Source organism: Bombina bombina, chromosome 5 (assembly GCF_027579735.1).
Source record: "Bombina bombina isolate aBomBom1 chromosome 5, aBomBom1.pri, whole genome shotgun sequence".
NCBI lineage: Eukaryota > Metazoa > Chordata > Amphibia > Anura > Bombinatoridae > Bombina > Bombina bombina.
This window is the reverse complement of record NC_069503.1, coordinates 245,927,636-245,943,008: the sequence shown is the minus strand read 5'-3', so window position 1 is coordinate 245,943,008 and position 15,373 is coordinate 245,927,636. Positions and strand designations below refer to the sequence as shown.

Sequence of the window (15,373 nt, the reverse complement as noted above, 5' to 3'; positions counted from 1 at the left end):
TTTGTTTTTTAGATTGAAGTATAACCTTACTCCATGTGGCTTTGAGGACACCTATTGAGAAAAAAGTGGCAACTGACTCAGCTTGATGTGACAACTAATAGATGTTGTACTGGTGTTTGGAGCTAAAAACAGTGACTATATTATCCCTAAGAGGAATAATTGTATTAACTTGTATCAAGTTTTATTTGAAAATTGGTCTAATCTGTTAAAGACTGCTCACTGCTTATTACTTACAATTAATTATAGAGGATATAAGCGCAGAAGTTTTTAGTTGCACCTGATAGCAATGCTTGAGCATTGCCCAGTGCTGCATGGCACAGTACGAGCTTTACCTGGGGGCATTACATATCTCCAATGAATAGCATCCTTAGGAGTACCTGGATTGCAATGGTTCAGCATCTGTTGGTAAATTAAGAGGTGACTTTATTGGACATTTTCTGTATTATGAGTGAGGATTCTAAACCTATTTCCATGTTAACTATTACATTGGGGATACACATTTTTTTCACTTCACATTTCATCTTTTTTAGTGGAGGACTATTTTAATCAATGACTCTTAGGATTGTATGTTGTATATTTGTAATTTTGATTCAGGTGTGGTATGTCCCCCAGTGAATATTAATAAAGGTTTGAGGTGAGAGTTGTTTTTTACATTTATTAGGATTTTATGTTATCTACATTGCATGAAGAATTCATTAAAGGGACGGTCTACACCAGAATTGTTATTGTTTTAAAAGATAGATAATGCCTTTTATTTACCCATTCCCCAGTTTTGCATAACCAACACAGTTATATTTATATATTTTTTACCTCTGTGATTATCTTGTATCTAAGCCTCTGCAAACTGCCCCTTTATTTCAGTTCTTTTGACAGACTTGCAGTTTAGCCAATCAGTGATAGCTCCCAGGTAACTTCACGTGCATGAGCACAATGTTATCTATATGAAAAACATGAACTAACACCCTCTAGTGGTAAAAAAACTGTTAAAATGCATTCTTAAGAGGCGGCCTTCAAGGTCTAAGAAATTAGCATATGAACCTCCTAGGTTAAGTTTTCAACTAAGAATACCAAGAGAACAAAGCAAAATTGGTGATAAAAGTAAATTGGAAAATTGTTTAATATTACATGCCCTATCTGAATCATGAAAGTTTGTTTTGGACTAGACTGTCCCATTAAGACTTATTTGCCTTTGTGGAGAGTCTTGACTCACCAAAGTTTCTTACCATTTCAAAAATCTACAAGGTTGTCTCGTTTTTCTTTTTGTTTTATTTCTCTATAACTTTTTTCAAGTTTTTTTTTTGCATGTGTTTTAAAGAGGGAGATTTTTCATTTTTATTTAGTTGTTTTTATGATGCTGTTATTCTTGACAGTGGAACTCATTTATGCACAGAGAGATGAATAATTATGAGATAAATGCTGCTACATCATGAAAAAGGGAGACTGACTCACAACTTTTTAATGTGATAAGGGTTGGGTACAATTTTTTAAAATGCTGCCATTTTCAAGTTGTAATATTGTGGCATGTTTTCCATGTATTCGTTTCATGAACCAGTATTTAGAATACAGGCCATCATCTTGCCAGCTAGGCACTAGCATGGTAACATAGGTTATACAGGGTTCATTTCACTTGGTGATTGCTGTAGCACTGGCTCCCCAGATCCCACTAAAATGAACTCCATGATCCTCATTCTATCACATTCTAGGGGCGCGATCCAATATACGGTGTAGGTTTCGGCGCAAGCGTGGAAACCTGCGCCGCCCGTAGTTTCAGCTCGCAACTCGAGCTATCCCATATACGGCGCCGGCATTTGCTAAAGTGCCGTAAGTTTGACAAACCAGCGATGTCCAGAAATCTGCGTAAGTACAAATTTCTGGAGTCGCCAGTGACTTACGGCACTTTAGAAACTGCCGCTGCATAAAAAAACTTACTAAGTTATAAAATCACCCATACTGTCTAACACACCTCCCAAACATAGCCCGACACGTATACCCCTCTATCCGCAATCCCCCCTCTCACTCCTAACAATTAATTTATTAACCCCCTAAACCGCCGCTCCCGGACCCCGCCGCCACCTATATTAACTGTATCAACTGTATTAACTAATGTGAGCCCCCTACACCGCCGCCACCTATATTATATATTTAACCCCTAATGTGAGCCCCCTACCCCGCTGCCACCTACATTAACTATGTTACCCCTAATATGATCCCCCTACACCGTCGCCACCTATTTAAATTATATTACCCCCTAATATGATCCCCTACACCGCCGCCACCTATTTAAACTATATTACCCCCTAATATGATCCCCCTACACCGCCGCCACCTATTTAAACTATATTAACCCCTAATATGAGCCCCCTACACCACCGCCACCTATATTAAAATTATTAAACCCTAATCTAATCCCCCTATACCGCCGCCACCTATATTAAATTTAATAACCCCTTAAATACTAAAATTTCCCTACCAATAAACCTAAGTCTAACCCTACAAATAGCCCTGAAAAGGGCCTTTTGCATGGCATTGCCCCAAAGTAACCAGCTCTATTACTAGCCCTTAAAAGGGCCTTTTGCGGGGCATTGCCCCAAAGTAACCACCTCTTTTACCAGCCCTTAAAAGGGCTTTTTGCGGGGCATTGTCACAAAGTAATCAGCTCTTTTACCTGTAATCTAATCCCCCTACACCGCCGCCACCTATATTAAATATATAACCCCCTAATCTAATCCCCCTACACCACCGCCACCTATATTAACTATATTAACCCTAATTATATTAGGGTTAATATAGTTAATATAGTTATTATATTATATATATATTAACTATATTAACGCTATCTAACTCTAACGCCCCTAACTAACTTATTATTATAATAAATCTAAAGAATATTAATAATATTAACTAAATTATTCCTATTTAAAACTAAATACTTACCTATAAAATAAACCCTAAGATAGCTACAATATAATTAATAATTACATTGTAGCTATTTTAGGGTTTATATTTATTTTACAGGTAACTTGATATTTATTTTAACTAGGTACAATAGCTATTAAATAGTTAACTATTTAATAGCTACCTAGTTAAAATAATTACCAATTTACCTGTAAAATAAATCCTAACCTAAGTTACAAATACACCTACACTATCAATAAATTAATTAAATAAACTACAAATATCTAAACTAAAATACAATTAAATACACTAAACTAAATTACAAAAAACCCCACTAAATTACAAAAAATAAAAAAAGATTACAAGATTTTTAAGCAAATTACACCTATTCTAAGCCCCTAATAAAATAACAAAGCCCCCCAAAATAAAAAAAATTCCCTACCCTAATCTAAATTACAAAAGTAATCAGCTCTATTACCAGCCCTTAAAAGGGCCTTTTGTGGGGCATTCCCCCAAAGTAATCAGCTCTTTTACCTGTAAAAAAAACAACAACCCCCCCATTGCAACCCACCACCCACATATCCCTATTCTAACCCACCCAATCCCCCCTTAAAAAAACCTAAGTCTAACCCCCAAGTGCTCCTTACCTGTCCTGAAGACCAGCGGAGAAGGTCATGTTCCAGGCGGAGAAGTCTTCTTCCAGGCGGCAACCTCTTCTTCTTCCAGGATCCAGCCGGCGCGGAGCGGAGGAGTTGAAGACCGATGACCGCGGAGCTGAAGACCGTCTATCTGGAACTGAAGACCAGCGATGCTGGAACTGAAGATCGGCGACGCTGGAACTGAAGACCGCTGGAACTGAAGACCGGAGCCGGAGCATGGAGGATTCTCTTCATACGATCGCCGTATAGGAATTCAAGGTACTCGATTAAAAATGGCGTCCCTTGAATTCCTATTGGCTGATTTGAGCCTTCAAATTCAAATCAGCCAATCAGATGCGAGCTACTTTAATTCTATTGGCTGATTTGAATAGCCAATAGAATAGGAGCTACTGTAATTCTATTGGCTATTCTAATCAGCCAATAGAATTACAGTAGCTCTTTTCAGGGCTATTTTTAATTTAGTTTAGGATAGGGACATTTTAGTATTTTAGGGGGTAATACATTTATTAAAGGTGGCGGCGGTGTAGGGGATTAGATTAGGGGTTAATATATTTAATATAGGTGGCGGTGGGGTAGGGGGATTAGATTAGGGGGTAATATAGTTAAAATAAGTGGCCTCGGGGTAGGGGGCTCACATTAGGGGGTAATAATTTTAATATAGATGGCAGCGGTGTAGGGGGATTACATTAGGTGTTAGGTTTTATTTTGCAGCTAGTTTAGGGAGTTACGGGGCTCCAATACACAGCGTAAGGCTTACTACGCCTGAAATTTGTGGCGAGGTGAAAATGGAGTAAGATTTCTCCATTTTCGCCACGTAAGTCCTTACGCTGTATATTGGATACCAAACTGCGCTGGTTTGGTATACCTGTCTATGGGCCAAAAAACGACGGCCGAAGGCAGAAATATACGAGCGTAACTTCTATGTTACGCCATATATGTGATACCAAACCGCGAAAAAAATTGGCGTCGCCGGCTTTTGCGGGCGACGATTTTTATCGGATCGAGGCCTAGAACGTCTCATCAGCAGTGTTGCAAGCTCTGTCTTCCCTTCTGCTCCAGCATGTACTGCAGGAAGTGTACAGGCATCAAGACTCCCCTTACTACAGATAGCACAGGGGAAGTGCTGAAGACTAAAATGCTAGCTGAACAATGGGTAGAAGTAGTGTACTGAGGCAACAATAACAGGCAGTGCTGTTGCTCTTTCCCAGAATTCCACAAGAGCTCCTCCTGCTATTGCTCCACCCCAGTAGTCACTATATCATATATGTACAAATGGAACATGACATTTGCCTGCAAAGGGTGAAAGATGATGTTAGTATAATACATATGACACCAACCCAGCCTTATTATAATGCTTAACTATATGAAATAAATAAAAACAAATATTTAAAAAAGTATATTTCATTTGCTTCTCATTAAAAAATCTCTTGTGTTGAACCCATTTCCTATGCTAGTTAGACATTAATTTTTGTTTACTAAGAACTCTTGCTATAAACTGGCAAGCACTACATGTAAGGATGATATTTTCAGAGTTGCATATGGATAAGCAAAACCGAGCATTCATTTTTTTTTTATCAATCCTACACACATTATTTTATAAGTAACTTTATATATCTATTGTGTCTTAAAAGTTTTTATATTTTTGTAAGTTTCTAGGAACATAAAAGGTGATTTTAGGTTTAGAGTGAGCGATGCTGGTTGTGGGTGATTGCAAGTTTTATGTCTTAATTTTCCTGTCAATACTATAGTGTGGGAGGTTATAACTATGCTGTGCAGAGGTGTGAAAATAAGCAGAAACATTTTCATTAAGTTTCATCTCATATCTTTATCATGTTATAGGCCTTAAAATTGCATTAAACAGCTCTTGCATTTATATATAAATTGTGCTTTTTCCCACATGCTCTAGAGTGGCCAAAAAGCAAAACATGTAACCTAGGTTTTCAAAAACGCTGCAAATTGCCTAAACAAGCTATCTGATTTTCAGCAATTGAAGGTAATTGGTTTTGCTTTTTTAGCCTCTTTAGGGTTTGTGGGACAAAAGCAATTATTTACACAAAAGCAACAGGTGCGTAATATCCTTTTAATTAACCTAAGTAATAAACCTCATATGGGGTTATATTACAAGTGGCATGCTAACTGTTGCACGTGAGGAATAAGAGGTCTATTGCGGCTCTTTGTGCACGTTAGAAGTAGCGTGTATATTACGAGTTGAAAGTAAACACGTAAATGAATTTAACGTGTGTCGGGTTAGCGTGACTTCAGAGCTCTGGCTAACTGTTAAGCAAGACAAAAAAACTGCACAAAACACAACAGAAATGCACTGTACTGTACAGTTACACTTATAATAACACTTTCTGATAAAAATTATATTAAAAAAATTAAATAAAAATGTTAACGCCCAAAGATATGAGGTCTCAGGGGTTTAAAAAAGAAAAAAAAGGGCTGCAAAGGGCTTTAATATAGAGATACATACATATATATGTCTAAATGTTTCTGTGTGTGTAAAGATGTATTTATGTATTTATATGTGTATATATGTATTTATAGACATATATACACATATAAACACATAAATATATATAAATGCATATATAGATATATATAGAAGTGCATTGGAGCCGTTTGCAGTCAAGTAGCTGAAAATATGTAAAATCATATGTATGCAATATTTATATTTAATAAAGTATTTTTATATTTACTATAAATACAGTGAATGAAAAAAATATTTGTTCCCCTGCTGATTTTGTACATTTTCCCACTGACAAAGAAATGATCAGTCTATTTTAATGGTAGGTTTATTTGAACAGTGAGAGACAGAATAACAACAACAAAAAATCCAGAAAAATAATTTTAATGAGTGAAAAAAGTATTTGATCCCCTATCAGTCAGCAAGATTTCTGGCTCCCAGGTGCCTTTTATACAGGTAACAAGCTGAGATTAGGAGCACTCTCTTAAACGGAGTGCTCCTAATCTCCTTTTGTTACCTGTATAAAAGACACCTGTCCACAGAAGCAATCAATCAGATTCCAAACTCTCCACCATGACAAGACTAAAGTGCTGTCCAAGGATGTCAGGGACAACAGTTGTAGACCTACACAAGGCTGGAATGGGCTACAAGACCATTGCTAAGCAGCTTGGTGAGAAGGTGACAACAGTTGGTGCAATTATTCGCAAATGGAAGAAACACAAAATAACTGTCAACCCACAAGTTCCTCCTGCTCAAGAAAGCACACAGGCCCGTCTGAAGTTTGCCAATGAACATCTTAATGATTCAGAGGAGAACTGGGTGAAAGTGTTGTGGTCAGATGAGACCAAAATCGTGCTCTTTGGCATCAACTCAACTCGCCGTGTTTGGAGGAGGAGGAATGATGACTACGACCCCAAGAACATCATCTCCACCGTCAAACATGGAGGTAGAAACATTATGCTTTGGGGGTGTTTTTCTGCTAAGGGGATAGGACAACTTCACCCCATCAAAGGGACGATGGACATGCCATGTATCATCAAATATTGGGTGAGAACCTCCTTCCCTCAGCCAGGGCATTGAAAATGGGTCATGGATGGGTATTCCAGCATGACAGTGACCCAAAACATATGGCCAAGGCGACAAAGGAGTGGCTCAAGAAAAAGCACATTAAGGTCCAGGAGTGAAGTTAACGCGTGATCAGGAGTGCTAATTTGCGCTCCACTCTGAATCTAGCCCATGATGTGGCATCACAGCATTGAACATAACTAGTTTAAAGATTATTATTAAGATGAGAAGTGAGATTAAAGTAGGAAAAAAACACATAGAAAAGAAAATCCCAAATATAATTAATTATTATTTACCTAAAACACTTTAAAGGGACAATGGACACTAAATACCTTTTATAAGTATAGTATTGAGGTTATTGTCCCTCCCCTTTTAGTATATTTTCACTGCATTCCAGTGCTGATGTATTTGCACATGTGCAGAAAACTCTCCTTCAGATATCTGCAGTTTATCATAGGGTTACCAGACATCCTGTTTCTATGGGATTGTCCTGTCTTTTAACACACTGGCCCACTGTCGCTGGTATTATTTCTCTTGTAAGGTGTATCCAGTCCACGGATCATCCATTACTTGTGGGATATTCTCCTTCCCAACAGGAAGCTGCAAGAGGATCACCCACAGCAGAGCTGTCTATATAGCCCCTCCCCTAACTGCCACCTCCCAGTCATTCTCTTGCAGCTTTCAACAAGATAGGAAGTAGCTAGAGAGATGTGGTGAATTTATGTAGTTTATCTTCAATCAAAAGTTTATTATTTTCAAATGGTACCGGAGTTGTACTGTTTTAGCCTCAGGCAGAAAGTTGAAGAAGAGTCTGCCTGTGGTTTTTGATGATCTTAGCAGGTTGTAACTAAGATCCATTGCTGTTCTCATACATAACTGAAGATATGAGGTAACTTCAGCTGGGGGAATGGCGTGCAGGGTCTCCTGCTATGAGGTATGGTTAGTTTAAATTTTTCTAGAGAAATGAATATGCTAGAAAATGCTGTTAATACCGGATTTATTTAAGGTAAGCCTGATTACAGTGATTTAATAATGACTAGTATCATGCTTGCTGTAAAAGGTAATATTCTTATTACTTTCTCACATTACTGAAAATAAGATAACATTTGCTGGAAGTGTTTAAACGTTTTTTTCTACATATTGGTGATAAAACTTTATTGGGGCCCAGCTTTTTCCACATGGCTGGCTAGATTTTGCCTAGGGATAGTTTTTTTATGGCCCTCTCACTGTGAGTACAGGTTGGGAGGGGCCTAATTTCAGGCCTAAATCATGCAGTAGTTTTTGCAGCTTGAGACTTCCAGCTTCCCTGAAGGAGTCCCCTGAACACTTAGGACCTCTACAAAGGGTTTTTGTGCCTTCAAAAGTCGTTGTATGGGCAGGTAGGGCCACAGCAGAGCTGTGGCAGTTTGTTGTGACTGTTAAAAAACGTTTATATTGTTTTTTTGATCCGGTTTTGAAACTAAGGGGTTAATCATCCATTTGCAAGTCGTTGCAATGCTCTGTTAGTCTATTATACACACTGTAAAAATTTCGTAAGATTTACTGCTTTTTATCACTGTTTTTCAAATTCTGACAAAATTTGTTTCTCTTAAAGGCACAGTACCGTTTTTATTTTTTGCTTGTTTACATTTATCAAAGTGTTTTCCAAGCTTGCTGGTCTCATTGCTAGTCTGTTTAAACATGTCTGACATAGAGGAAACTCCTTGTTCATTATGTTTAGAAGCCATTGTGGAACCCCCTCTTAGAATGTGTACCAAATGTACTGATTTTACTTTAAGTTATAAAGATCATATTCTGTCTATGCCCGCCTACATCTCAGACCACTGCAACTCTGCATGCTCAGTCAGTGGAATGGGGATTACACAGATTTGTCCCCTCTACTAAATCTGGATCAAGAGACCAGGGATTCTCTTCTCTGGTGGCTATCTCGGGTCCATCTGTCCAAAGGTATGACCTTCCGCAGGCCAGATTGGACAATAGTAACAACAGATGCCAGCCATCTGGGCTGGGGTGCAGTCTGAAACTCCCTGAAGGCTCAGGGATCGTGAACTCAGGAGGAAGCACTCCTTCCGATAAACATTCTAGAACTAAGAGCGATATTCAATGCTCTTCAGGCTTGGCCTCAGCTAGCTGCGGTCAGGTTCATCAGATTTCAGTCGGACAACATCACGACTGTAGCTTACATCAACCATCAAGGGGGAACAAGGAGTTCCCTAGCAATGTTGGAGGTTTCAAAGATAATTCGATGGGCAGAGATTCACTCTTGCCATCTATCAGCTATCCATATCCCAGGAGTAGAGAACTGGGAGGCGGATTTTCTAAGTCGACAGACTTTTCATCTGGGGGAGTGGGAGCTCCATCCAGAGGTATTTGCACAGTTGATTCAACTTTGGGGCAAACCAGAACTGGATCTCATGGCGTCTCGTCAGAACGCCAAGCTTCCTTGTTACGGTTCCAGGTCCAGGGATCCCAAGGCAGCACTGATAGATGCTCTAGCAGTGCCTTGGTCCTTCAACCTGGCTTATGTGTTTCCACTGTTTCCTCTGCTCCCTCGTCTGATTGCCAAGATCAAACAGGAGAGAGCTTCAGTGATTTTGATAGCACCTGCGTGGCCTCGCAGGACTTGGTATGCAGATCTGGTGGACATGTCATCCTCTCCACCATGGACTCTGCCTCTGAGACAGGACCTTCTACTTCAGGGTCCTTTCAACCATCCAAATCTAATTTCTCTGTGTCTGACTGCTTGGAGATTGAACACTTGATTTTATCAAAGCGTGGTTTCTCCGAGTCGGTCATTGATTCCTTAATACAGGCGCGAAAGCCTGTCACCAGGAAAATCTATCATAAGATATGGTGTAAATATCTTCATTGGTGTGAATCCAGGGGTTGCTCATGGAGTAAAGTCAGGATTCCTAGGATATTATCTTTTCTACAAGAAGGATTGGAGAAGGGTTTATCAGCTAGTTCCTTAAAGGGACAGATTTCTTCTCTGTCTATTCTTTTGCACAAACGTCTGGCTGAGGTTCCAGATGTTCAGGCGTTTTGTCAGGCTCTGGTTAGAATCAAGCCTGTTTTTAAACCTGTTGCTCCGCCATGGAGTTTAAATTTAGTTCTTAAAGTTCTTCAAGGGGTTCCGTTTGAACCTTTGCATTCCATAGATATTAAGCTCTTATCTTGGAAAGTTCTGTTTTTAGTAGCTATCTCCTCGGCTCGAAGAGTTTCGTAGTTATCTGCTTTACAATGTGATTCCACTTATCTCATTTTCCATGCAGATAAGGTAGTGTTACGTACCAAACCTGGTTTTCTGCCTAAGGTGGTATCTAATAAAAGTATCAATCAGGAGATTGTTGTTCCGTCACTGTGTCCTAATCCTTCTTCAAAGAAGGAACGTCTATTACACAATCTTGACGTGGTTCGCGCTTTAAAGTTTTATTTACAAGATACTAAAGATTTTCGTCAAACATCTGCATTGTTTGTTGTCTACTCTGGACAGAGGAGAGGCCAAAAGGCTTCGGCAACTTCTTTATCTTTTTGGCTAAGAAGTATAATCCGCTTAGCTTATGAGACTGCTGTCCAGCAGCCTCCTGAAAGAATTACAGCTCATTCTACTAGAGCGGTAGCTTCCACATGGGCTTTTAAGAATGAGGCTTCTGTTGAACAGATTTGTAAGGTGGCGACTTGGTCTTCGCTTCATACTTTTTCTAAATTCTATAAATTTGATACTTTTGCTTCTTCGGAGGCTATTTTTGGGAGAAAGGTCTTACAGGCAGTGGTGCCTTCCGTTTAAGCGCCTGCCTTGTCCCTCCCTTCATCCGTGTCCTATAGCTTTGTTATTGGTATCCCACAAGTAATGGATGATCCGTGGACTGGATACACCTTACAAGAGAAAACAAAATTTATGCTTACCTGATAAATTTATTTATCTTGTGGTGTATCCAGTCCACGGCCCGCCCTGTCATTTTAAGGCAGGTGTTTTTTATTTTTAAACTACAGTCACCACTGCACCCTATGGTTTCTCCTTTCTCTTGCTTGTCTTCGGTCGAATGACTGGTAGGTGGCAGTTAGGGGAGGAGCTATATAGACAGCTCTGCTGTGGGTGATCCTCTTGCAGCTTCCTGTTGGGAAGGAGAATATCCCACAAGTAATGGATGATCCGTGGACTGGATACACCACAAGAGAAATAAATTTATCAGGTAAGCATAAATTTTGTTTTTTATGTGTTTTATTTAGTGTTTAACATCCTTTAACATTACAATTTTATGAGAGAAAAGGATGCAGATACAATGCAAAGTACAAAGTTTTACATGTTTTAACATACTATCTAGTTAAAGAAATAGGTGAAAATTAAACTTGCATGATAGAACATGCCATTTTAAGACACTTTTAAGCTCCCTTCTATTTTCAAATGTGCTTTGTTCTCTTGGTATCCCTTGTTGAAAAATAATATGCACATATCCTACACTAGTGGGAGCTAGTTGCTGATTGGTGCCTGGCTGCACACATTTGTCTCTTGTGATTGGCTTTACTAGATCTGTTCAGCTAGCTGCTAGTAGTGCAATTCTGTTCCTTCAGCAAAGGATAACAAGAGAATGAAGCAAATTTGATAACAAAAGTAAATTAGAAATGTTTAAAATTGTATGTTCTATCTGAATCATGAGAGAACATTTTTGGTGTTTTCTATTCCTTTAAGAATGTTTCCAGTATTATAGCGTATTTATACCATATCTTAATGTTCTAATACTGAATTGTCTGTGTTTTCCTTACAGCTGAGTTTTTGTTCCTTCTCTGGGGTGTATATCTTTGTTTTGCTGTTCGGACTGTTCCATCTGCATTTCATGAACCACGTTACATGGCTGTCGCAGTTCACAACGAGCTGATAATTTCTGCTATATTCCATACTATAAGGCAAGTAAAATGCACACTGTAATTGTAAATAAGAATATTTTTAAATTATTATTTATTTTGCATTGAGTCATTTTTGTTTATAAGTTTTGAGCAACATAACTCATCATAATCATCAAACTGTAATCTACTAACCTGTGAATAATGTATAATCAATCACTAATTAAAAACTTGCAGAAGCAGGACTGAGTTAAAAGTGGTAAAATAGCACAATGAAATGATCTTTTACTTTTTTATAAATCTTGTTGTCACCATTATATGATATTATCTTTCTGTAATATTTACAGGTTTCACATTTTTACTGTGTATTCTATTGCAATCATGAAGGATGATTAAATATTACAAGTATTATTTTTAGCACAGAGCCGATAAAAATATGTGATATTATTTGTCTTAAAAGGACTTAACCAGTTTTTATTCAACAAGGAAATATTAGAATATTAGATAAACATCTGCAGAGTAGCATAAATGATATATTGATGTCCTTATATTTGTATATATGTTTGTAAATACGTATATACACCTATAAATACATATGTATACAATACACACACACACACACACACATATATATATATATATATATATATATATATATATATATATATATATATATGTATATATATATATATGTATATATATATATAAATATATATATATATATACACACATACATACATATACTGTACATCTTTAGACATGAATATGTATGTATCTCAATGATAAAGCCATTTGCCTGCTTTTTTTTCTAACACCTGTGGCCTCATATCTTTGAGCCCTTGTAACTTTTTGTGCAATATTTTCTTTAAATTAAATTGTATTAGATAGTGTTATTATGAGGGTAACTTTACTTTTATATATATTTTTGATGTGTTTTGTGACACGTTTTTGTATTGCTTAACAGTTAACCAGAGGTTCTGAGGTTGCGTTGATCATTTTAGCATAAATCGTGATTGTGTTCACACACTTTACTTTCAACTTGTAATAGGAGCGCTCCTTCCATTGCATGCAAAGAGCCACAATAAACTCGATATCGCTGGCATGCAACTGTTAGCGTAACACTCATAATCTGGCCTTTAATAAGTGTACAATAACAAAAAATTAACACTGACAATAAAAAAGTGTTACCGATACTAAAATCAGATTTTTTTCATGATTCTAATATATTTGAAAATACCCCTTACTCTGTGACAGAAATTAAATCATAAACTCCACAACAGAGTATTTGCAGAAAGACTAGAGAAGAATGGTATTTCTAGATGAATACAATTTTTGCTCTTTATAAAATGTAAAATCACCCTAAAGTACTGTTCTCTCTCTTTCTTTCTCTCTCTCTCTCTCTCTCTCTCTCTCTCTCTCTCTCTCTCTCTCTCTCTCTCTCTCTCTCTCTCTCTCTCTCTCTCTCTCTCTCTCTCTCTCTCTCTCTCTCTCTCTCTCTCTCTCTCTCTCTCTCTCTCTCTCTCTCTCTCTCTCTCTCTCTCTCTCTCTCTCTCTCTCTCTCTCTCTCTCTCTCCCATTCAAATGAGGAATCACTTGTACATCCAACAAAAATAAGGGGGGGGGGTAGGGGCTACATTAGCCCCTCTACCCTCAAGTTAAACAATATTTTAAATGCTGCAGCGGGTAATCGCCATTTTACGTGATCACTTGTAACTTATCGGGTCATGTGAACCCAATTTGAAAGGGAAGACTCCACTCTTTCAAATGAGGAGTCAAGTGTCTCTCTAGACCAAACAGGGGGATAGGAGCAATTCTAAACCAGTCTTCCCCTTCTGGTTAAGCCTCATTTTAAAAACTGTGCAGGTAATCACTGTTCTTATGTTGATCACCTGCAGCTTATACAGGCATGCAAATCCACTCTTTAAAATGAGGCATCACTTGCCCCTGTAATTGTCCTTGCAAAGCTCTGCCACCCAGCCCCCTTCCTTACTTTATGTAAGTATTTGCTTTAGCAGGTACGTACTCGCATCCCCTTGTGACCACAAAAACCTGTACTAACATTACCGGGCCTGCACAAAGGAGATGTCAATGGGAAGTAAGATTGCAGTCTTCTTTCCCCATCTACCATGCAGGCTCCCCAAGATCTGTATTGGAAGGGGGACCCTGGATTGGAAGGAGAACTACTCAGAATGACAACTCATTGTTTATCATCTATACTGTAGAAGTAGATGTGCACGTTGAAATAGCATGATATTTTAAAGGAGCAGTCTAGGCAAAATTAAACGTTCATAGGGCAATCAATTTTACCTAGGTAGGCTCATATGCTAATTTCTAAGCCCTTGAAGGCCGCCACTTATCTCGGTGCATTTTGGCAGTTTTTCGCAGCTAAACATTGCTAGTTCATGTATGCCACATAGATAGCATTGTGCCCACTCCAATTGAGTTATTTATGAGTCAGCACTGATTGGCTTAAATACAAGTCTTTCAAAAGAACTGAAATAAGGGGGCAGTTTGCAGAGGCTTAGATACCAGATAATCACAGAGGTAAAAAGTATATTAATGTAACCGTGTTGGTTGTACAAAACTGGGGAATGGGTAATAAAGGGATTTTCTATCTTTTAAACAATAACAATTCTGGAGTAGACTGTCCCTTTAAATAACTTTTAATTTACTTCTATTATTAATATAAAATATTATTTTACTTCTCCTGGTAGGTTTTGTTGAAGAGTAATAGTAGCCACCTGGTAGCAGTGTTTGCAACAATGCTTATCTCAATGTTATACATAGTTGCATACACTGCTGCCAAAAAACACTAAAGACAGGTTTACATTCCTAAGCTCCTATTAGCCCGGATATATTTACTTTTCAAAAAGGATACCAAGAGAACAAATCAAATGTGATAATAGAAGAAAAATGGAATATTGTTTATAATTGCACGCTCTAATTAAAATCAAGAACGTTTCATTTTGACTTTACTATCCCTTTAACTCTTTTCTTGGGTGATCTGACAATGCCTTTTTGTAGCAGGAAAAATAGACACAAAAGCCATACGGCTAGATTTAGAGTTGGGCGGTAGCTGTGAAAACCAGCGTTAGAGGCTCCTAACGCTGGTTTTTACCGCCCGCTGGTATTTGGAGTCAGTCAGGAAAGGGTCTAACGCTCACTTTGCAGCCGCAACTTTTCCATACCGCAGATCCCCCTACGCCATTTGCGTATCCTATCTTTTCAATGGGATCTTCCTAAAGCCGGTATTTAGAGTCGTGGCTGAAGTGAGCGTTAGAAATCTAACGACAAAACTCCAGCCGCAGAAAAAAGTCAGTAGTTAAGAGCTTTCTGGGCTAACGCCGGTTTATAAAACTCTTAACTACTGTGCTCTAAAGTACACTAACACCCATAAACTACCTATGTACCTCTAAACCGAGGTCCCCCCACATCGCCGCCACTC

General features: G+C 38.2%; 1 protein-coding gene across 1 annotated transcript in view; it reads left to right on the top strand.

The window, feature by feature from the left end:
• The window catches only part of GPR158 (G protein-coupled receptor 158), a 734,480-nt gene that overhangs the window by 629,471 nt on the left and 89,636 nt on the right, over window positions 1-15,373 (top strand). The window contains exon 8 of the mRNA XM_053713931.1: window positions 11,853-11,991. Within this exon, the coding sequence (XP_053569906.1) occupies window positions 11,853-11,991 (139 nt within the window). The remainder of the gene's footprint in view (window positions 1-11,852; window positions 11,992-15,373) is intronic.